The sequence below is a fragment of the Festucalex cinctus genome, chromosome 10, assembly GCF_051991245.1.
Source record: "Festucalex cinctus isolate MCC-2025b chromosome 10, RoL_Fcin_1.0, whole genome shotgun sequence".
In the NCBI taxonomy this organism is placed as follows: Eukaryota; Metazoa; Chordata; class Actinopteri; order Syngnathiformes; family Syngnathidae; genus Festucalex; species Festucalex cinctus.
Window position 1 is genome coordinate 26,651,256 of NC_135420.1, and position 21,494 is coordinate 26,672,749.

General features: G+C 40.9%; 3 protein-coding genes across 7 annotated transcripts in view; all 3 read right to left on the reverse strand.

Moving 5' to 3' along the window:
* Window positions 1-21,494, reverse strand: part of cdh24a (cadherin 24, type 2a) — a 64,178-nt gene that overhangs the window by 36,935 nt on the left and 5,749 nt on the right. The window contains exon 3 of one of the 4 annotated variants that reach the window (XM_077533552.1): window positions 4,670-4,770. The exons of 1 other annotated variant lie outside the window; for it this stretch is intronic. The gene's annotated coding sequence lies outside the window, so the exon portion shown is untranslated. Of the gene's footprint in view, window positions 1-3,101; window positions 3,178-4,669; window positions 4,771-21,494 lie in introns of those variants that run through there. 2 more of the 4 variants (XM_077533551.1, XM_077533554.1) reach the window with 2 other exon arrangements.
* On the reverse strand, window positions 10,291-11,661 carry LOC144027402 (proteasome subunit beta type-11-like). Its single transcript, XM_077534887.1, has one exon. It carries the CDS (start codon window positions 11,659-11,661, stop codon window positions 11,080-11,082), a length of 582 nt encoding a protein of 193 aa, XP_077391013.1. The 3' UTR covers window positions 10,291-11,079.
* Window positions 12,709-15,528, reverse strand: LOC144027228 (proteasome subunit beta type-11-like). Of its 2 annotated transcripts, XM_077534598.1 has the most exons (2): window positions 14,398-15,528; window positions 12,709-14,250 (listed from the first exon to the last, which is right to left on the reverse strand). In XM_077534598.1, the coding sequence occupies exon 2, from the start codon at window positions 14,215-14,217 to the stop codon at window positions 13,498-13,500; it is 720 nt and encodes a 239-aa protein (XP_077390724.1). In that variant the 5' UTR covers window positions 14,218-14,250; window positions 14,398-15,528; the 3' UTR covers window positions 12,709-13,497. The 2 variants fall into 2 exon arrangements, with proteins under 2 accessions (XP_077390724.1, XP_077390723.1); XM_077534597.1 differs by having other exon boundaries at window positions 12,709-15,528.

The following is a 21,494-nucleotide window of genomic DNA, read 5'->3' on the forward strand; positions in this document are numbered from 1 at the left end:
TCGAGTATGTTTTGCTTTCAACGCGCCAGACAAAACCCCAAATGCACTTCCCACCCAAGGAGACGCTTGCCTCGTGGATTAGCACATTTCTCACACCGTTTATCATCATCCATATGTAACGCGTCACGCTAAGCAATGTAAAAGCCTTTTTTTTTTTTTTTTAAATCCCTCCAAAAAAAACAAAAAAAAGTACATCTCCCGCAGCACTTTTTTGTCTCTGACGGTCATTGTGCTTTTTTAGCACAGCTTAGCTTTGGCGGCTTTGTGTCTGTCATTCACTCTTGTTGCGTGCGCGTGCGTGTGTAAGGATGAAAGTGAAAGCGTGATTTTTTTGGGTTTTTTTTCTGGTCGGGATGATGAGTGGCGACATCGCTCCAAATGGCAAATCGCTGTTACCGTCGCACTTTTGCTCCGCAACAACTTCCATTTTTATTCATAAAAATAGAAGCCGCCGCCGCCGCCGTGCAAAAAATGCGTGCCAGGCCTTTCAAGTTTTGTTGTAGATGGAGTAGAAAGGGGTGGATGGATGGATGGATGGATGGAGGGAGGAGTGGGGGTTAATGGTTAAAGTACATGAGAGGGTAACAAGCTTGGCGGGCTGAAATGACCAAAGCGGAGACACGTTCTGTCCCATTTGAGCATCTCTGGTCGCCTTAGTGCTTATCGAGCTCTCATCCATCCTTAGCGCGCGCACACACATCAAAAGGGGGCGAGAGGAGCTCATCCGAGCGTTTCTCTTACGTGGACGAGACAAAATGTCCCCGTGCTGAAATAAAAAAAGGTGAATGTCAAGATTTGTGCCACATAAAAATAGAAATACGAGTTCTTGCAGGGCTTGGGAACAGAAAAGCGGCACTTACATATGAATGCCACAAGATGGAGGCAAAGTACTTTAACCCAGGGGTGGCAAACTGCGGTCCTCGAGGGCCGGAGTCCTGCAGGTTTTATAGACGTCCCTACTCGAAGTGCAGCTGATTCCAATGAGCAGGCTCGTTATCAGGCTTCTGCAGCGCTTGATCATGAATCAGCTGCGTCGATGAAGGGAAATATCCAAAACCTGCAGGACTGTGGCCCCTCGAGGACCGGATCTCGCCACCCCTGGCTTAACCCCTTCGGACCCATAGATGGATTGCAGTGGACGTGACATATTTGTGTGTCTAGACCAGGGGTGGGCAATCTCGGTCCTCGAGGGCCGGAGTCCTGCAGGTTTTGCGTGTTTCCCCTTCTCCAACACAGCTGATATATGACCAGCTCTGCATAAGCCTGATAATGATCCTGTTGATTGGAATCAGCAGGGAAACCTCAAAAACCTGCAGGACTTTGGCCCTCGACGCCCACCCCTGGTCGAGACCAATAAAAACGCACAATTTGGATGATGTCACCACTTGTGGTTCATGATTGGATCCTAGCTCACCAATCACAATCACAAGTTTGATTTGCGTGACGTTCATGTTAAAAATGTAACTTGGTAACTTTACATCATATTGCAGCCATACTATCCTGGCAGCCAACCCCCCCTCAAAAAAAATAAATAAAAAATAAAAAAAATCTCGCAAATTTGCCATTTTAGAAAGTCGGAAACTCCGACTTTCTAAAATGCCAATTTCTTTTGTACAAGTATCTAAGTTGATGTGTCGAATCTGCTGCTCTCCGTCATTCACTTGTAAAGTATGCTAGCTTCTGATTGGTTAGTGCTATAGTCAGCTGATCAGGGGATCAGGAAGTGTTTGGCGCGCTAGATGCCGTGTATGACGAGTAAGGTTTAAATTATGAATGAATCCGCCTCAATCCTGCCTGTTCATTTTATAAACAGTCCCATTAACCACCAACGAATCCTCAAATGATTAGTTAGCGTAGCGGTCTGAATAAATGCTAACAAAAACTAATACGTACTCACGCAAACAAGGAAGTCGACCATATTGGTTTGAATTAGCCATATCGCATACAGTCGGATTTTAAGTGTCTATCATAACAGGACACATTCAAAAGTCTCAAGGACACGCGGCAAAAAATGAACAGGAAGTCGACCATTTTGGTTCGAATCTGATATTTCTCACCCAGTATTACCCTCGAGAAAGTTTGAAATAAAATCCCCCGACAGCAGTTTCATGGATCAACATGGAATTCAGTAGACATGTCCATCTTAACAGGACACGTACCATGCTGGAGATTGAATAGCAAGTCGGCCATTTTGGTTTGTCAGCCATTTGTCACGAAAGTTAGGAAAAACAAGCGCCAAACACCACTTTTACCAATCGTCGTGAAATTTGGTGGGCATGTCCATCATAACAAGACACATGAAAAAGTCGTCAAGTTGTCAAGTGCAAGTTGTCTGTTTTGCTTTTGAAGCGGCCATTTTGGGCCAGTTCACCACCTGGAAGTGAAAGGAATTTAAAGTTTATTTTCACCGTCATCGTTTGTTTTAGCATCATAAAATAAGAATATAATGACAAAAATGGAAACATATGACATCATGTACAGGAAAAAAAAGTGTAAAAAGAAGTTAACCACTGTTAGATAAAAGCCTAAAAAGATGATTTTGTTTTTACATTTGCGTCATCAAGAATTTGCTGGACTTTTTTTTTAATTTCCTGCTGGCATGATGTAACAACTGACAATGCACATTGATGAAACATCAGTATCACACACACAAATGTGCACGCACGCACACGCACATCTGGCCCTGCTTGTTAGTGCTTCCCAAGTTAGCGGGGAGACGCACTAAAACAGCCCGCGGCGTGACCTTGTCTCGTTAAGAGGCCGGACAGTATCATCATCATAATAATAATAATAATAACAACAACGTGAAATAAAGTGACCTACTTGATGTGCAACACCCCCCCCCCCCCCCTTAAGATGTGATTCACACACTCGGCTCGGGCTGAGCCGCGTATTATAACCAAGCCAACACCGCTGATACTGATGATGATGATGATGATTTGGCACCAATGGCTGCAGGTGATGCTGTGATGACAACAAGGATGATGATGATGATGATGATGAGCACCTCCTCCATGCACGTGCAAGAAAAAAAAAAACAACAAAAAAGAAAAAATGGTGCAAAAGAAAGAAAGAAAGAAAGCAAAGAAAGTCACGCTTGCCTTGCCGTACCCGGCGTGCATCCGAAAAGCGATCCCGAGGAGGAGGACGCCGAGGTTCATGTGAGCTTGACGTGAGGTCTGTCCCCTTCACCCACCCTCACTCTCTCTCTCTCTCTCTCTCTGTTCATCACTCTCATCCTCCCTCACTCGTCTTTTCCCTCCATTAGTCTTGAAGTCGCGAAGGAGGCGGCTCTCTAAAAGCTTGCTATTTTGGAGGAGGGACACTTTGCCAAGCATTTAAGGGGGGTCTCGTTTATATTTAAACCTCACGCGCGCACACTCTTTTGAAGCAGTTCACTTTTGACCGGTTTATTTTGTACCCGGGCGGCCTCCGATTAATCCAGCGTTGCACTTCGCAATTATGGAAGTCGCCAAAGTGATACGACAACATAACGACGATGCAACATAACGAGAACGCGGCAGCGCCATGTCGGAGTGTGACAATTGAAATCGATAAATGGTGATACTCTGCATCCCGATAAGATTATCGATTACGCCGACGCAAGTATCGAGATATTTGTAGCGGATATACAGCCACTACTAATAACGGCTGTATTGTTCATGGCTGATTGAGCAAATATTTGGCGGGACACTAGGGGGAGCACCTCATAAGATTGGCGGGGAAATGTACGGAAGTCTTCAGGCGAAGAAGACTCACTTTCACATCTGTAAGACATTTATCTGTCCAGCAGCTGATCGGTAACGGCTCTGATTGAAATATATATATATATATATATATATATATATATATATATATATATATATATATATATATATATATATATATATATATATATATATATATATATATATAATGGTCTATCTCGAATGTAAATTGAACAGTAAGTTGGCTGTTTGGTTTGGAGCAGCCATTAATTTTTTTTTTAAACATTAAAAAAATTTAATGGCCGCTCCAAACCAAACAGTAATAAATATACAGTATAATAATAATAATAATAATAATAATAATAAATAGCTGTGACCCCAGTTTCACAGCCGTTACAAAATTTGGTGGACATGTTTGCACAAAAAAAAAAAAAAAGTTTCAAAAGGACCCATGCTGGAAATTGAACAGAAATGCGTCCATTTTGGGACATTTTAGGGCTCGGACAAATCGCGACGAGGGATTTGCCCCAAATGAGCTCGTATCGAAGTCAGATGGGAGTCGCAAAAAAATTGGACGAGCTCTTTTGACGGCAACTGTCTGACGTGGCCGCAGCGTGGCGTCAAAGTTTGATGATGGTTTTGGACTTGTGCCACGGAAAAAGCGGGGGCGCCGCTCGCAGATTTCATGAGATGGTGCGGCTGTACCTAATGTTTGGGCCTGGCAAAGTGGTCTGGCCGAGAGGGAGTCGTTAGTCAAGGACGCGTGGAACAACGGTGGAATTTCACCGTGAGCGTTTTGGTTTTTTTTTCTCCCACTACACACGAGTGTAATTCCTCTCCCCGGCTTCACGCTTCTTTGATGGGATTTTTATTTCCCGGCTGGAGGAATAGTTTTAATGAAGTGAACGTTTCCCAGACAATTTATGTGCCGCCGCGCTCGGCTCGCTGGCGAAGCTTATTACCTCCATCAAGGAGCTTGTGCGTGGAAAGAGGCTCTCGTACGCATTCCACTTGGAATGCGTTGCAGTTCAGAAGAGAGGGAACCTCTCTCGAGGACCACGAGCTGCTCTCAAAGCGGAAATCCCCATGGAGACAAACCGGGGGTGAAAAAAAAACAAAACAAAAAACACCATAGTAAGGGAAAAGTCTAACATGGCGCTTGACGTCTCGGCTCTGTTTTTTTGTGTGTTTTTTTTTAAGACGAGGAGTCTTGACTCGCAACTAATCCGTCCGGATTACGGGACGTTAATCCCAACCGAAAGGTCGGGAGATGCCGTGGCCGGGGAAATTTAATATGATTTCTTTGCGGAAACAAAAGCGTCTTACAAAACGTCTTTGCATGGAATCGTTCTCAAGTGGGTTTAGTAAGAAATCCCGTCACGTGATTTGACCAAAGCTTTTATGTTAATTTATTAGGGCTGGGAATCTTTGACTGTGTCACGATTCGATTCCGATTTTTGGGTCTACGATTCGATTCAGAATCGATTTTCGATTCAAAATGATTTGATTGCCAAATAATTTCTGCTTCAACTTACAGATATTGCCATGATCTACTCCAGTCTGCTTTGCAAGACAAAATGACAAATAAAAGGGATACTTTACTTATTTAGCCATTTTTGGCAGTCAAACAATATTTTTAACAATATTTTATTATTTTTCATGTCCAATTAGCAACTTGCTGTCGACTGAAAATGACATCACAAGGGCTCAGGTAACCAATCGCAGTTCAGCTTGTGAATGTCACATGACCAAACCTAGAAAACAGCTGAGCTGTGATTGGTTACCCTGAGCCCTTGTGATGTCATTTTCAGTCGACAGCAAGTTGCAAAATGTCTTTTTAAAAGGTACTAATTGTACGTGAAAAGTAATTCAAGTTTCAAATTAACTACGGACAAAATATGAACTTTTTATTGATATAATGGGCTAAATAAGTGAAGTATCCCTTTTTAAGTGCCTTTTTTTTGTTTAAACATTTATTAATTTTGTATTGTAAACAGCACCTCCTTCTTAATTTCTAATTGAAATAAAATCAATTTTTGGATATTAACTCATTCAGTGCCATTGACGACTATTCACGTCAAAGATCAATTTTTAACTGGGCTGGCAGTGAATGAGTTAATATCGATTCGATTCAATTAATAAATGAGAATCTCGATTCTTTTATGAATCGCTTTTTTTTTTGGCACACCCCTATTATTTATCATTATTGTTTAACCTGGCAATAGCCTCTCCACAGTAATTTGGTCGAGAAAGGGCGGGACGTTCTGTACAATAATTTGAGCTGATTGGATGATGCCTCATTCTACACGTTTGTTTTAACCAATCACGGCCGCGGGTGAAAATTTCATGTTCATTCTTCGGTGACCTATGAATCGTGATACGGATCGAATCGTCAGGTACTAGGCAATTCACACCCCTAATAATAATAATAATAATAATAATAATAATAATAATAACATTGCTGTTATGTACAAAAGCACAATATTGTGACCTTTTTTTTTTTTTTTTTAATATCGTGCACCTCCCCACAATATCGTGCTAATTATCGTATCGTGAGCTTCACATCATGATAATATCGTATCGTGACTTTTGGATATCGTTACATCCCTAATAAAGAGTATAATATATACAATCGTTCCACTTTCTACTAGGGATAGACCGATTATCGGCCAGGCCGATTATCGGTGCCGATATCTGGCATTTTCACAAATATCGGCATCGGCCATTTTTCGAATCTGAAGGCCGATAAAGCTGGTAATCTCACTGAGCTTTTTCATTTTTATTTTATAATTAATAAATTAAAATAAAAAATACATAATAAAAAATAATATGATTTATTATTCTTTTATTATTATCAATAATTTTTATTATTAATAGTAACCCTGGAAGCTCACTTCAAATTTCGCTATAATTTTTTAAACAAATCTGTTAATATAGTTGAAAAGGATTTTTCTTTTTTTTTCTATTTTACTGCAAAGAATATCGGCTTGAAATATAGGTTATCGGCCTCCTTGACTACTAATAATCTGTATCGGTATCGGCCTTGAAAAAAAACCATATCGGTCTATCACTACTTTCTACCCTATAGAAAGTCAACTCTCGGCGTATCCCGTCGTTTATTACAGCCACATTGCAGAATATCGGCAAGGCGAACGTGTTTTTGTTCATCGCCCAGTCATCGATTGGGCTATTAATGAACTTTCCAACTCAGGTTTATTATGGATGAGTCTCTCTCCATTCAATCACACTCGTCTCGTTAAGAGGAGGCTCAGAATGCGCCGAGCGTGGTCTCGCAACTCCGCCTGGGATTTATTTGGAATGATGCGCACGCGCTAGCTACGGGCAGGAGAAAAAGAGAAGAAGAAGAAGAAGAAGAAAAGTGAGCACTTAATTATCGCGTCGCCGTTTTGACGTCTCCGCGTAATCCATACTCGCAGCCTTCGGGGCCGTCCGCTATCTTCGCACTCAAAAACACACGTCCGAGCGCCGTCTCTCTCTTTTTTTTTCCCCCTTCGCGGCTGGCGTGATGACTTAATTTACGAGCAAACGCAGCAAACGGGCCACTTCAGCACAATCTGGCGTATTCATTAAGCGGCACGAGGAAGTTGGGGAGGAATCCCCGTGGCGTCGGGCCGCAAATCAATTTTTGTCTCATTATCGTTTATTGCCGCCCTATGGAAATCAATCAAGACGGTCGCACGGGTAAATGGCAACGGCGGAAGAGATATAGTTGCACTCGAGAACATTTCATAATGTTTCTAAACTAAAAGGCACCGAGGTGGCAAAAAAAAGAAATTGAATACCGCTGACTTGAATTGGAAACAATGACACTGCCAAATACACCCTTAAAGATGTAGAGCTTTTTTTTTTTCACCCTCAAATAAGCAAAATAAAGTGAATCTATTGGAATATGTGGGTAATAATTCTCTTATACTCTGCTGCCACCTGCTGGCCGTTTTTTTTGTAATTACTACCATTTTTTTTTTCCACCCGTTCTCTGCAGTCGAGATGTTGCATCAAAGCCTTCTGTATGCTCCAGCATAAAAAACTAAAATATAAATACGTCTTTGGGACACTTAAAACATTTAAAATAGAACGTATTTATACGTTTTTTTGGGAGAAAATGAGTTAACTCGTGATTAATCGCAAACTTTATATCTGTTCTAAATGCACAATGAAATATACAATAACTTTTGTTTCCTAAGTTGTCATTCTCTTGTTAACATAAAAGTGATCAAAAATAAATGCTGCATATTTTAGTCATTGGTAAAGTAATTTCCTAATAATTTATTCAATTGAGTTAAAATTAAAAAGATGTACTATACTGTAAAAAATAAAATAAAATAAAACGAGTGTGATATTGATTTGTGTTGAGGTCAATTTTCTGCCACTAGATGGCATAATTTATTTGTAAGACAGTAACAATTCAGTGCATTTTACTTTTCATATGAAGAGCTATCTAATGCTTAACATGAAGTAACTTGTGAATTTCTGCACATTTTTAAAATTGTAAAACACAACTTGACTCCAATCTCCACACATATGCATTATTCTTTATTATCAAATTTATTACTGCTAAATTTTGACGTGGACGTGTCTGCTGCATTGTGACTGCAATTCCCCCAGTAAAGTCGCACTCATTAAAAAAATAAAAAATAAAAAATTGTGGTGTTAATGGAATTTTAAATTAACTCAAAATTACCATTCATTTTGATACCCCTAGTGATAATAATAAATTATTATTATTATTAAACCTATGTGACTGTAACTAGACTAGAACCACCACATATTAAAAAATTTAACTAAGCATCGTCAAAAAGACTACGCCTAAAATTAAAATGGCTGCCAAACACATCGCTTGCATAGATGGCTTTTGTTTACTAATGGTGCCATCTGGAGGTACATGTGACGTCATGGTTTTAATTAAATGGTCCGTTGTGAATTTGTTGATGATCCGTCACGTCGTAGCTTGGAACAATTAAAAAAATAAATAAAATAAAATAAACGTCCGCATCAAAATGCCAGGGCAAGTGCGGTGTGCTGTTTAAGTACACTTTATCGTCTGTGCAAACATGGCGGGAGCTGTTTACGATATTATGCGCGGCCAAATCAGATGACAAACAAGCCCGGAGGCAACTGCCTGTGCTCTTCATTAATTTACTATTTGCTGAAAAGATGCCATTGCACGTTCCCGCCGCTTCACAACGCGCGGAGACATTTTTTATTTTTTTTTTGTCTACACCGAGACCTGCAAGGTCCTTTGAGGACATTGGAAGAACTAATCTGAGGTACGGACACTCAGTACAGATACGGATGGAAAAGTACAAGAACTGATTCAACACCTTTAACTCTTTGACTGCCAAAAACGTTTAATGACGTATTCTAAAATACTAATGAATGTTGCCAAAAAATGTTAATTTACGTTTATTAAGTTTTTTTTTTCTCTTTCTCTCTCAATGGGCAGCGCAACGTCTTCTGCAGCGCTGCCTTGTCACTAAACAAGAAATATTACCATCAAAGTCACTGTTGTGCAAAAAAATGTATCTTTTCACAAAAAGCTCGTTTTTCTCTTAATATTTTTGTATTTTCGCTTATGTCACTCAAATGACCTGACTTCAAATGGTGATTACTAAAAACGGAATAAGGTAGAAACATACTTTTTTTTTTTCCTCATGAAAGAATGGAATCCAATCTTTCATATGGTATCCACCATATTTATGTCATCATACCGCACAATATTCTGTTTGCTTTGAAACATGAGTGAAAATGCTCCAAATCGGCTGGCACCGTTGTTTTTTTTTTTTTTGATAACATTTGGCAGTCAAAGAGTTAAAAAAAAACAAAAAACATTTTTTTTTTTTTTTTTTTTTTTTTTTTAAAGGGACTTGCAAGTAATTTGTAATATGACGCTACTCAAGTGAAGTGAGGGAAAAAAAAAAAAAAAGTAGAGCCACACTCACGATGCACTTGTAGCAGTTTATTGAACAGGACAAGCAGCCAAACAACTCCAACTACAAAATGAATACACTCACAAGGAACATGGAGTCGACATTAGCGCGTGAAAAATGGCCCAACGGCGCCCGAGTATTCGAGTAAGAGCTCCTTAAGTCACTCGCTGGGCCACGTCAACCTTTAAATGCACAAAATTCACGACTCTGCTGATGTTTGTGTCTGCGACGTTTGGTTTAATTGCGCCACATAAAACCAGCTGATTCCTTTACATTCGCTTTTATTATGCTTTCAGATTTTACTTTTGTTCATTAGGGGAAGCTGGAACGGTTTAATTGCACACAGGATTTGAAACCCTAACCTCACAACTGTTTAGCAGAAGTTCTAAACCAAGTGGTGTCCAAATTACGGCCCGGGGGGCCATTTGCGGCCCTCTGTCCATTTTTCAGCGGCTCGCGACATATGCTAAAAATAGCATTTGACACAGTTCAAATAAAATAAAAACAAAAATGTTGATGGTCAAAGTAAGAAAAACACAGGTGCAATTAAAGGTTATTTTAGTTGACTAAAACTAACGAAAAAACTACAACTAAAATTCAAAAAACAATTTCGTTAACTAAATAAAATAAAAACGAAGATGCTTTTTAAAAAAAGAAAACTAACTGAAACTACATTTTATGTTTACAAAACTAACTAAAATAATTTAATTAATTTAATTTAATGCATGAGCCTTTGGGGATGATTTTAAATGTGATTTTTAGTAGATTTAATATAAACCGGAATAATGGTGGCCCATGGTGTTTTTTTTTTTTTTTGTTTTTTGTTTTTTTAATATTGTGCACAATACACATTAAAAAAAAAATTAAAACTAATACTGAAACTAACTAAACTAAAACTAAGCATTTATTAAAGAACTAAAACAAATTTAAAAAAAAAACTAACAGAACCGCCCTGAAAACTAATTAAAACTCAATTTTAAAAAACAAAACTCAAAACGAAATAAAAACTAAAATGAAAAATTCCAAAACTATAACAACCCTACTACCATATTACAAATAAATTGGTTTATATACTGTAGCATTTTTCTAAATATGCAATAGCACAAATTTGTACAATTTTTCGGACTTAACACAATTTCTCTTCATAACATTACGTGGCCCTTGCGTCCTTCCGATATTTTCTGTATGTGGCCCTCAAATGAAAAAGTTTGGACAGCCCTGTTCGAAACACTCATCCAGGATGCATTTTCAGAATTCACAAAGCTCGACATTAGCGGTCGTGGTGGGTGGATCGATCCAAATATCGATATCATCGATGCCAAGCCAGTATTGATATTGACCTAGTACAGTAGTTTAGTTTCAGTTTGGTTCTTTTTTGCACTGCTGCGGTTCGGCCAAAACATTTGCCGTATCGCACACTACTACTACTCAGCAGTCTTGTTCTCTCTGTAATACTCGTCTTTCAAGTCCTCGCGCTCCCTGCGAGTCCACCCCTCGGAGGTGACGTGATAGATGTCCACGCAGTTGCCCGAGTAGGCGTCCCTGTGGGCAGCTCTGTACACCGCCTCCCTCGCCACCTGCGTGGCCTCCTCCGCCGTCATCCCCCATTTCACCGCCTGATCCAACACGCCGTAGGCGTACGGCGATCCCGAGCCCACGGAGAAAAGTCTCCCCTGGAGGCGGGTGCCGTCGCTGCACACGTAGAAGACGCCGGGACCGCCGTGGTCCCAGCCGCACAGGGTGGTGGCCACGCACAGCTCGGTGCCCTTGAACGGCAGCAGCATGTGCCACAGCAGCTTGGCGGCCCCGCCGGTGGACACCCGGCGGCCGTGCCGCAGTTGGTAGAGCCGCAGCTCCCGAGCCAGGATGCGCTTCCAGAGGGCGCAGTCGGCCGACGTGCCCGAGCTGGTGCCCACCAGGTGGCTGTGGATGGGCTCCACCTTCTCGGCGTCGGGGCTGGCAACCAGGCCGTTGCAGCTGGAGCGGGTATCCCCCGCCGCTAGCATCTTTTCACAAAAAGCTCGTTTTTCTCTTAATATTTTTGTATTTTCGCTTATGTCACTCAAATGACCTGACTTCAAATGGTGATTACTAAAAACGGAATAAGGTAGAAACATACTTTTTTTTTTTCCTCATGAAAGAATGGAATCCAATCTTTCATATGGTATCCACCATATTTATGTCATCATACCGCACAATATTCTGTTTGCTTTGAAACATGAGTGAAAATGCTCCAAATCGGCTGGCACCGTTGTTTTTTTTTTTTTTTTTTTTTTGATAACATTTGGCAGTCAAAGAGTTAAAAAAAAACAAAAAACATTTTTTTTTTTTTTTTTTTTTTTTTTTTAAAGGGACTTGCAAGTAATTTGTAATATGACGCTACTCAAGTGAAGTGAGGGAAAAAAAAAAAAAAAGTAGAGCCACACTCACGATGCACTTGTAGCAGTTTATTGAACAGGACAAGCAGCCAAACAACTCCAACTACAAAATGAATACACTCACAAGGAACATGGAGTCGACATTAGCGCGTGAAAAATGGCCCAACGGCGCCCGAGTATTCGAGTAAGAGCTCCTTAAGTCACTCGCTGGGCCACGTCAACCTTTAAATGCACAAAATTCACGACTCTGCTGATGTTTGTGTCTGCGACGTTTGGTTTAATTGCGCCACATAAAACCAGCTGATTCCTTTACATTCGCTTTTATTATGCTTTCAGATTTTACTTTTGTTCATTAGGGGAAGCTGGAACGGTTTAATTGCACACAGGATTTGAAACCCTAACCTCACAACTGTTTAGCAGAAGTTCTAAACCAAGTGGTGTCCAAATTACGGCCCGGGGGGCCATTTGCGGCCCTCTGTCCATTTTTCAGCGGCTCGCGACATATGCTAAAAATAGCATTTGACACAGTTCAAATAAAATAAAAACAAAAATGTTGATGGTCAAAGTAAGAAAAACACAGGTGCAATTAAAGGTTATTTTAGTTGACTAAAACTAACGAAAAAACTACAACTAAAATTCAAAAAACAATTTCGTTAACTAAATAAAATAAAAACGAAGATGCTTTTTAAAAAAAGAAAACTAACTGAAACTACATTTTATGTTTACAAAACTAACTAAAATAATTTAATTAATTTAATTTAATGCATGAGCCTTTGGGGATGATTTTAAATGTGATTTTTAGTAGATTTAATATAAACCGGAATAATGGTGGCCCATGGTGTTTTTTTTTTTTTTTGTTTTTTGTTTTTTTAATATTGTGCACAATACACATTAAAAAAAAAATTAAAACTAATACTGAAACTAACTAAACTAAAACTAAGCATTTATTAAAGAACTAAAACAAATTTAAAAAAAAAACTAACAGAACCGCCCTGAAAACTAATTAAAACTCAATTTTAAAAAACAAAACTCAAAACGAAATAAAAACTAAAATGAAAAATTCCAAAACTATAACAACCCTACTACCATATTACAAATAAATTGGTTTATATACTGTAGCATTTTTCTAAATATGCAATAGCACAAATTTGTACAATTTTTCGGACTTAACACAATTTCTCTTCATAACATTACGTGGCCCTTGCGTCCTTCCGATATTTTCTGTATGTGGCCCTCAAATGAAAAAGTTTGGACAGCCCTGTTCGAAACACTCATCCAGGATGCATTTTCAGAATTCACAAAGCTCGACATTAGCGGTCGTGGTGGGTGGATCGATCCAAATATCGATATCATCGATGCCAAGCCAGTATTGATATTGACCTAGTACAGTAGTTTAGTTTCAGTTTGGTTCTTTTTTGCACTGCTGCGGTTCGGCCAAAACATTTGCCGTATCGCACACTACTACTACTCAGCAGTCTTGTTCTCTCTGTAATACTCGTCTTTCAAGTCCTCGCGCTCCCTGCGAGTCCACCCCTCGGAGGTGACGTGATAGATGTCCACGCAGTTGCCCGAGTAGGCGTCCCTGTGGGCAGCTCTGTACACCGCCTCCCTCGCCACCTGCGTGGCCTCCTCCGCCGTCATCCCCCATTTCACCGCCTGATCCAACACGCCGTAGGCGTACGGCGATCCCGAGCCCACGGAGAAAAGTCTCCCCTGGAGGCGGGTGCCGTCGCTGCACACGTAGAAGACGCCGGGACCGCCGTGGTCCCAGCCGCACAGGGTGGTGGCCACGCACAGCTCGGTGCCCTTGAACGGCAGCAGCATGTGCCACAGCAGCTTGGCGGCCCCGCCGGTGGACACCCGGCGGCCGTGCCGCAGTTGGTAGAGCCGCAGCTCCCGAGCCAGGATGCGCTTCCAGAGGGCGCAGTCGGCCGACGTGCCCGAGCTGGTGCCCACCAGGTGGCTGTGGATGGGCTCCACCTTCTCGGCGTCGGGGCTGGCAACCAGGCCGTTGCAGCTGGAGCGGGTATCCCCCGCCGCTAGCACGCCGCCCCGGAAGGTGAACGCCAGGGTGGTGGTGCCGTGGGACATGGCGAAGGGCGGGGGGTTCTTCACCGTGCTCGGTTGTAGGGGATTCTCTTTAAGACACTCCGCAACCGGGATGTAAAAGTCGAATGGGGTCATGGGTCGCGTGTAGTCCCGGGATTTACACAGGTCCTGTAACGCCATCACACACAAGTGCTTCGAGATTAGGCCAAAAAAGGTTATTGGTGACCTGTTCCAGATCTCCTGCGAGTCGTAGGTCCTCTGCCTTTTATACCAGAGGGATCGCCAACATTTATTTATTTACTGCTTTCTCTATACCTTTGTTTTCTTTTTCTTTGTCGATCGTCGTTTTCGCTCAGTGCCTTTGTTGCCTTTGTCGATCCTTCGTCAGTCATCTGTTGTTGCCTCTCTTACGCATCGGCATCGTCGTTTCTCGTCATAGATCGTTCGATCCTTTGTGGTTGTCAGTTCTTGTAGTTCTTTGGCGATCCTTCGTGATTGTCGACCCTTCGTCATCAAAACTTAGTGGCTATCGTTGATCATTTTTTGTTAGTCGTTCGTTGTCTGCAAGTTGTTGGCCCTCCACTCTGGATCCAAGAAAGATCAGCAACATTTACCGTTTACTGTCCTCTCTATACTTTCGTTTTCTCTCACTGTCTTTGTCGATCCTTCGTCAGTCATCTGTCGTTGCCGCTCTCTTAAGGATCAGCATCGTCGTTTCTCGTCATCGATCGTTCGATCCTTTGTGGAGGTCAATTCTTCGAGTTCTTTGCCGATCCTTCACGATTGTCGACCCTCCGCTCTGGATATGCGCGAAGGATCAGCAACATTTACCGTGTACTGCCTTCGCTGTACTTTTGTTTTCTCTCAGTGTCTTTGTTATGTTTGTCGATCCTTCGTCAGTCGTCTGTTGTTGCCTCTCATGCGTTGGCATCGTCGTTTCTCGTCATTGGCTTCATCATCTTCGATCCTTTGTGGTTGTCAACGTTGATCTCTTTTATCGTTTTTGCGGTTGTCAATTGAGTTCTTTGGCGGTCTTTCGTGGGTGTCAACCCTTCGTCATCAAAACTTTGTTGCCGTCATTGATCATTCACAAAGGATCCGCAACATTTACCATTTACTACTCCCCTTTATCTTTATTGTTGTGGATTCCCTGTCCTTGTCTTCGATGATAATTTATCGTTTTCAGTTGTTGGTCCCTTGTCATCGGCGGTCCTTTGACACAGTCTTTGTTGATCACAAAAATGTTTTCTGACTAATCTCGACTCGTCCTCTGCAACTCGTGTGCTGTCTGCCTTTTATACCCGAGGAATCAGCAACATTTACGATTTACCGCTTGCTTCCTTTGAAGCCAAACAGTCAGCAGCCCATGAGTCATTAGTCCCAGGTCCTTTTTCAGATCACATTTCTTCAAAGACGCGTCAAGGCAAGGCCGGCGAGTCGGCGGCGGCCGACGGATCAAATGAAGTTAGACTCGGCAGCTTTTGATGCGTCTCTCCTGTGGCTTGTTCTCGGATAGAATCCCAAATAGGGTGACTAACGCGGCATCAGTCCAGCCGAGCGTGTAGGGGAAAAAAAAAAAAGTGAGGTGTCCCATTACATGCGCAGCATGTAAACACGCAACACCAGAAACTTTACGTGGTCCGATGGGCCGCATTAGCGTGCGTGTGCAGGCCAACGGCAGCTGCTGGAATTAACGTGCAGCTGGATCATGCCTCCTCTTTTAATTAGCCTAAAAGCCAACATCCTATTTGGTTATCGCTGCTATATGTATCTCCGCTGACTGCATGGAACATTTAAAATGTACCTCCTATCGCTCCCAGTGTGAATTTGGCTGAAGGTTTGTTCCTTTTTGACCCAAATGTGACTACTTTTGCCAACTTTTGGTCACTCAGCAGGTTAGCTGCCCTCTCAGGTGAACACGTTGGAACACGTTTCCACTTTTTCCAGCGTCCTCTCCAGTGTTGCGCGTGCTCTCGTTTTACGGTCACTGCCAGACAACGAGGTCACTCGTTTTTAATTCCGCCTCACGCCCGGCAGCCCGGCATTGGGTTTCAAGCCTCGCGTGGGTCGGAGCACGGAAGGCTTGCGCCATCGGCTGCTCTGTGGCGACCATCCATCACCGTGATGGCGACAGCGTCCGTGACTGCGTCGCGCCGCCGCCGCTCAACGGACGCTCGACGGCGTCCACCTGATACCGATTTGAGATAGCGTGAGACGAGCGTGAGTGATGATGTGTGTTTTGTGAGATGAGAGGAGCGTGCGAGTGCATGGCGTATTTATCACGAGCCTTCCGGGTCTCCTGCGCTGAAATATACGAGTGTCATATCTTCTGCGGAGGGGACGCCGTCATTCAAGCGCGTGTGACACAAAGGCCAACATGAGGCGTTCATGGTGGACGTATGTATGCTGATATAAAGGCAGAGGTGGCAAAAATATGCTGTACTTAGAACAGATAGTAACGTTAAAAAAATTAAATGGTCCAGATTAGGTGTGGACCGATATTGAATTCTGATGGTATGATAACCTTGAGCAAAAAAAAAAAAAAAAAAAGAGGGATTGAGACATATAGCTCCCAAAAACGTACAAATACGTTCTATTTTAAATATTACCATACTCTTAAAGACATATTTATATGTTTTTTTTTATTTTATTTTTATGCTAGAGCATAAAAAAGGCTTTGATGCAGCTTCTGAACTGAAGAGAATGATTGACGCAATGGTAGTTATTACAAAAACGGCCAGTGGGTGGCAGCAGAGCATAAGAGATCAAATCAGGGCCATGTTGCAAAAAGCTCTTTTCCACACTCTTTTAAAAAGATTTGTGAATAATGATGAAACTTAGCTATATTCTAATGCTAATTAGAATATAGAAACAGACAGAAATGTCCTTTTTTTTTCCTGATGAAAGATGAAACTAATCTTTCTTTTGGTAGGTTCCATGTTTTTTTATAGCAATCTAAAACAATATTCTGCGGGCCTTGAAAAATCCGTCAAAATGAAAGGGGTTTGCTTCAGTGAAAATTGCTGGGAGTCAATGAGTTAACAAGCTATTTTTAGAACAGAGCTGTGGGCTGCTCATGTTGTCCTTGGGGCTAACTAGTACACACTTGCACCATGTTTTTTTTTTTTTTTAAGGATACTGCACATGAATCAAAAGGCATTCTTTTAAGTAACTGTAACTCTTTTGTCTCACCTCCGTCCGCCAAAAACTTCTCTGAAAGCAAAACAGCTTCTCTTTTTTAATGCTATGTGCTCATTCTGGGAACAACAATTACTGGACACAGCTTTCCTCCAAGCTAATTTCTGAGTCGATGATCAGGAGTGAGCTGGCAACCTGTTCTATATGAGCAACACAAAGCAGCCGAACAACAAAGAACTTTTGAACACCAGAAGCTGGAGCGTTTCAGGCTGCTACAACGTGTTTTCATCCCTTAATTTCCCAAGAATCCTTGAAATTATCATTAAAATTTCACACCGTGCCTCTGCCCGCATAAAAAAAAAACCTCTTGGCAAAATCAGGCCTTAATAAAAGTTCATATAAAAAAAAAAAATAGATTGTTACTCAATATTTGTCCAAAAGAACAGAATCGAATGTGTTTATTATCATTGCAGCGCTCTGACGAGATGATGCTCCCCGCAAACGACGACAATAAACATTTGTTTAATGGTTGCATGCAGAACTTCCTCTCCAATTGGTGAATTGTTGTGATTCTGTTTTGGAACAGCTGTCAAGTCCCCGGAGATGCTTCCTTTCCAACTGGGAAAGTCCGCACCATATGGAGCAATCACTGCTGAAAATCACAAACACAGATTTTTGAGGGCACGGAAGCTACGCGAAATATCATAAAATCTACTTATTAACTCTTTCACTGCCAAACGTGATCCAAAAAAAAAACCAACCCCGACAGTGCCAGCCGATTTTGAGCAATTTCCACTCATCTTTCAAGGTAAATAGAATATTCTATGCTATGACTACATAAATATGGCGGATATCACATGAAAGATTGGATTCCATTATTTCATGAGCAAAAAAAAAAAAAAAAGTATGTTTCTATCGTATTCCGTTCTTTTGTAATCGCCATTAATAGGTCATTTGAGTGACATCAAGTGAAAATGGGGAAGCTTTTTTGGTGAAAATACAATTTTTTTGCACAGCAGTGACTTTGGCACAAATATTTTTTGTTCCGTGATGCTCTTTGAATTTAATGTGACAAATGCTTTGATTGTTCACGTCATCCTTGAAAATGTTCTGCAACAAGATCCGCAATGTTTTCATGTAATCTGATACGCAAGAGGTCATTGAAAGGTGATACGATGCTGCCATCTGCTGGCCATAGAAAGAGGGTCTTTTAGGATTTCACAAACTAGCGCCGCACAAAACGTTGCACTGCCCATTGAGAGATAAAAAAAAAAAGAAAAAAAAAAAAAGAAAAAAAAAAGTTAACGACAATTCACGTTTTTGGCGGCGTTCATCAGGATTTTAGCATACGCCATTAAACGTTTTTGGCGGTAAAAGAGTTAACATCTAATTGACCAGATCTGACATGGAACGCCCACATTTTAGCTTTGCCCCACCCAGAGCGTCATCGTGTGCGACGTTGATGCAAGTCACAACAATCGCAGGAGGTCAATTTGAGGAGCCTCCTCGTCCTCTGCGTGCAGCGTTCAAGAAAATGACGCTCGCAAGCAGAATGATGAGGATGAAGAGCGGCACCGCTTTGAATAACAGCTGCTCAATTGTGTTTTCATGAGCACTTGGAATGACAAAGACACCGCCCACACACACACGCCAAGCGCCAACACCGCGACTGTATGCCTCCATAAAGAAAGAAATAGAATCAAATGCGCCGTCATTATCCCCAGGACTTAGGTTGTTTTATCAGCACCTTGAAAAATCAGATTTTTTTTTGTCAGCCCCATATTGACTAATATGTAAAACCCTGGGAGTAAAAAACAAAACAAAAAAACATTTCATTTTGTTGTTGGTTGCCCATTTTCAGGTCTGACCTGTCTCGAAAATGCCAAACATTAAACCCTACACATGCATTACATTTTTTTTCTTTTAAAACGCAAAAAAAAAAAATATATATATATTTTTTTTTAAATCACAGCACAAAACATAATAAGTAATACTTGTAATATTTGTCTTAATACTACTACTACTACTACTACTACTACTAATAATAATAATAATAATAATATGGATGGATGGATAATAATAATAATAACAATTTTCAATTATATCGTCAAATCAAAACCAAAACATGATATTCATGTTACTCTTGTCTGGAACTGATTGATAAGAACGTTACTATCTTCTTTTATCAATCAATCAAAATTTCTTTTTAATTTCTTTTTATAGCACCTTTCATTCATTCAAATGCAACTCAAAGTGCTGAAAACATCCATAATACAATAAAAAGAAAAAGCCACGCCTCCCCGCCATATCCCCAACACACACACGCAAACCACAACCACACATAACGGGGCACAGAAGAACCCTGTGAGGAAAAGCACTCATGAGGAGTTCATCCACACTGAGAGGGATGACGGCCAACCACCACAGGGGAGGAATGCCATCCCAGAGACCGCCGGCCCACAGTGACCCCGGCCCGCTCCATACAGACTGAAGCGAGCCGGCCCACAGCTCCCCGGGGCCCAAGGGGCCCCCCCCCGGGACAACTGCCCGCCCCCAGGAGAAGAACAGCAATCCCTTCCTATGTGGAGGCTCTGCCATGAGGAAACACTGGAGCTAAAAACTTTATAACTACCAAATAAAAACGTTTAAACACTAGAGAAAAAAAAAAAAACAGAATAAGTTTATGATGTTTTACTTCCCTTCCTGAGTTCCGTATCACCTCATATAGTTTTAAAATTTATGCTAAGTGGAAATCTATTTGAAGCTTTAAAATTAAACTGCTTACCTGGTACAATAATTCAATACAACGTTTACAAAGTCCACAAGCATCACAGAGGCTAGGGGAGGAATATTTTATTTTATTTTATTTATTTGATTACACCTTTAAATATTTGTTGGAATCAATACAACAAAAATCTCATTAAGAAACGTCTCAGGTATATATTTTGGATTCAGGTTATTGCTATATTTGGTGTCAGTGCAGAGTTATGAGCAATAAAATACAGAGTGAGAACATTTGACATGTTTGCTCCAACATAGGGTAAGTTGTCTCACTATATGGGGTAAGATGTCACACTGGATTATAACACAAGAACAAAATCATTGCTGGCCTCAGCCTAAAATGCTTTTTTTTACGTTCCTTAAATTGAAAGTTCAGGATTAAACTGAATAACAAAAAAAAAAAAAAAGAAAGAAAGTGTGGGATCATCATGAGACCAGTCTTGAAATGTGGACAAAAAAAAAAAAAAAAAAAAGTCCCAACAAGAAATGGAAGGAAGATCCATTTTTAAACACTTAAAACAAAACCTGTCAACTTGTCTGACTCATCATCCAAAGGGCAATTCTGGCATCCGTAAACCAACTTGCCACATTTGAATTTTTCAGTGGCCCATTCTTTGCACGTGACAACTAATCCCAAAATGACTGTGACATGTTGCCCCAAACCATTGCTTGTCAAATTGGGTCCATCAAGGGGGGCGCGTTTGACCTCAGGGAACATGCTTTTTTATTTTTTTATTTCAATGTTTTTTTTTTATTGTCCTACAATAAAGTGCAATTGCACCTCCACAACTTTCGGGGGCAGTGGCGCTCTCATTATTGGCAGAGTGTGCGCAGGGAGTATTCGCTCGGTGGTGTAGGGGTTTTGTTTGCACACAGCAAAAAAAAAAAAAAAAATCAGCACAAATTATTTTAGATTTTTGTTTTTGCAGGTTAAAGTTTTTGTTTTTTTTTATATTGTGCTCCTGAGTTAATGTTGGTGATCAGTTTGAATGCATGATTATTTATTGATTTTATGTCATTTTTATTGACCGTATCATATGGTTTGACATGGTCAGTCAAAAAATGTTGGTCCATATTTCTCTCTTTTTTTTATTCTCTTATACGTTAATACGGATACAGTGTTATGCAGAGGTGTGCTTAGAACAATTTTTATAGACAAATGATACTATTTATAGTCGCGGGGGGTGTTTTCTTCTTACTTGGTGGGGCATGACAAAAAATAATTGAGAAGCACTGCCCCAAACTACCATGTGTGCTAATACTAGCTCTCATTTGTTTCAAATTTGATACTTTGCATTGTGCAAAATGTTTCAAAAATATTGGCGCTCAACTTAGTAGACGATGAGCTGTCCTCGTTTCAGACATGACACAACTTCTGACCATATCAAGAAAACGTCTTTGTTTCCCCCTTTGATGGAAGATAATTGCAGTGTGACAACAAACACCAATCTCCCCTATATCTAATTTTCAACATTATTTGTGGGAATGCTAAT

Excerpts from the sequence above, each read along its gene's own strand:
- LOC144027402 (XM_077534887.1), bottom strand. The coding sequence starts at position 11,661 with ATGCTAGCGGCGGGGGATACCCGCTCCAGCTGCAACGGCCTGGTTGCC.
- LOC144027228 (XM_077534597.1), bottom strand. The coding sequence starts at position 14,262 with ATGGCGTTACAGGACCTGTGTAAATCCCGGGACTACACGCGACCCATG.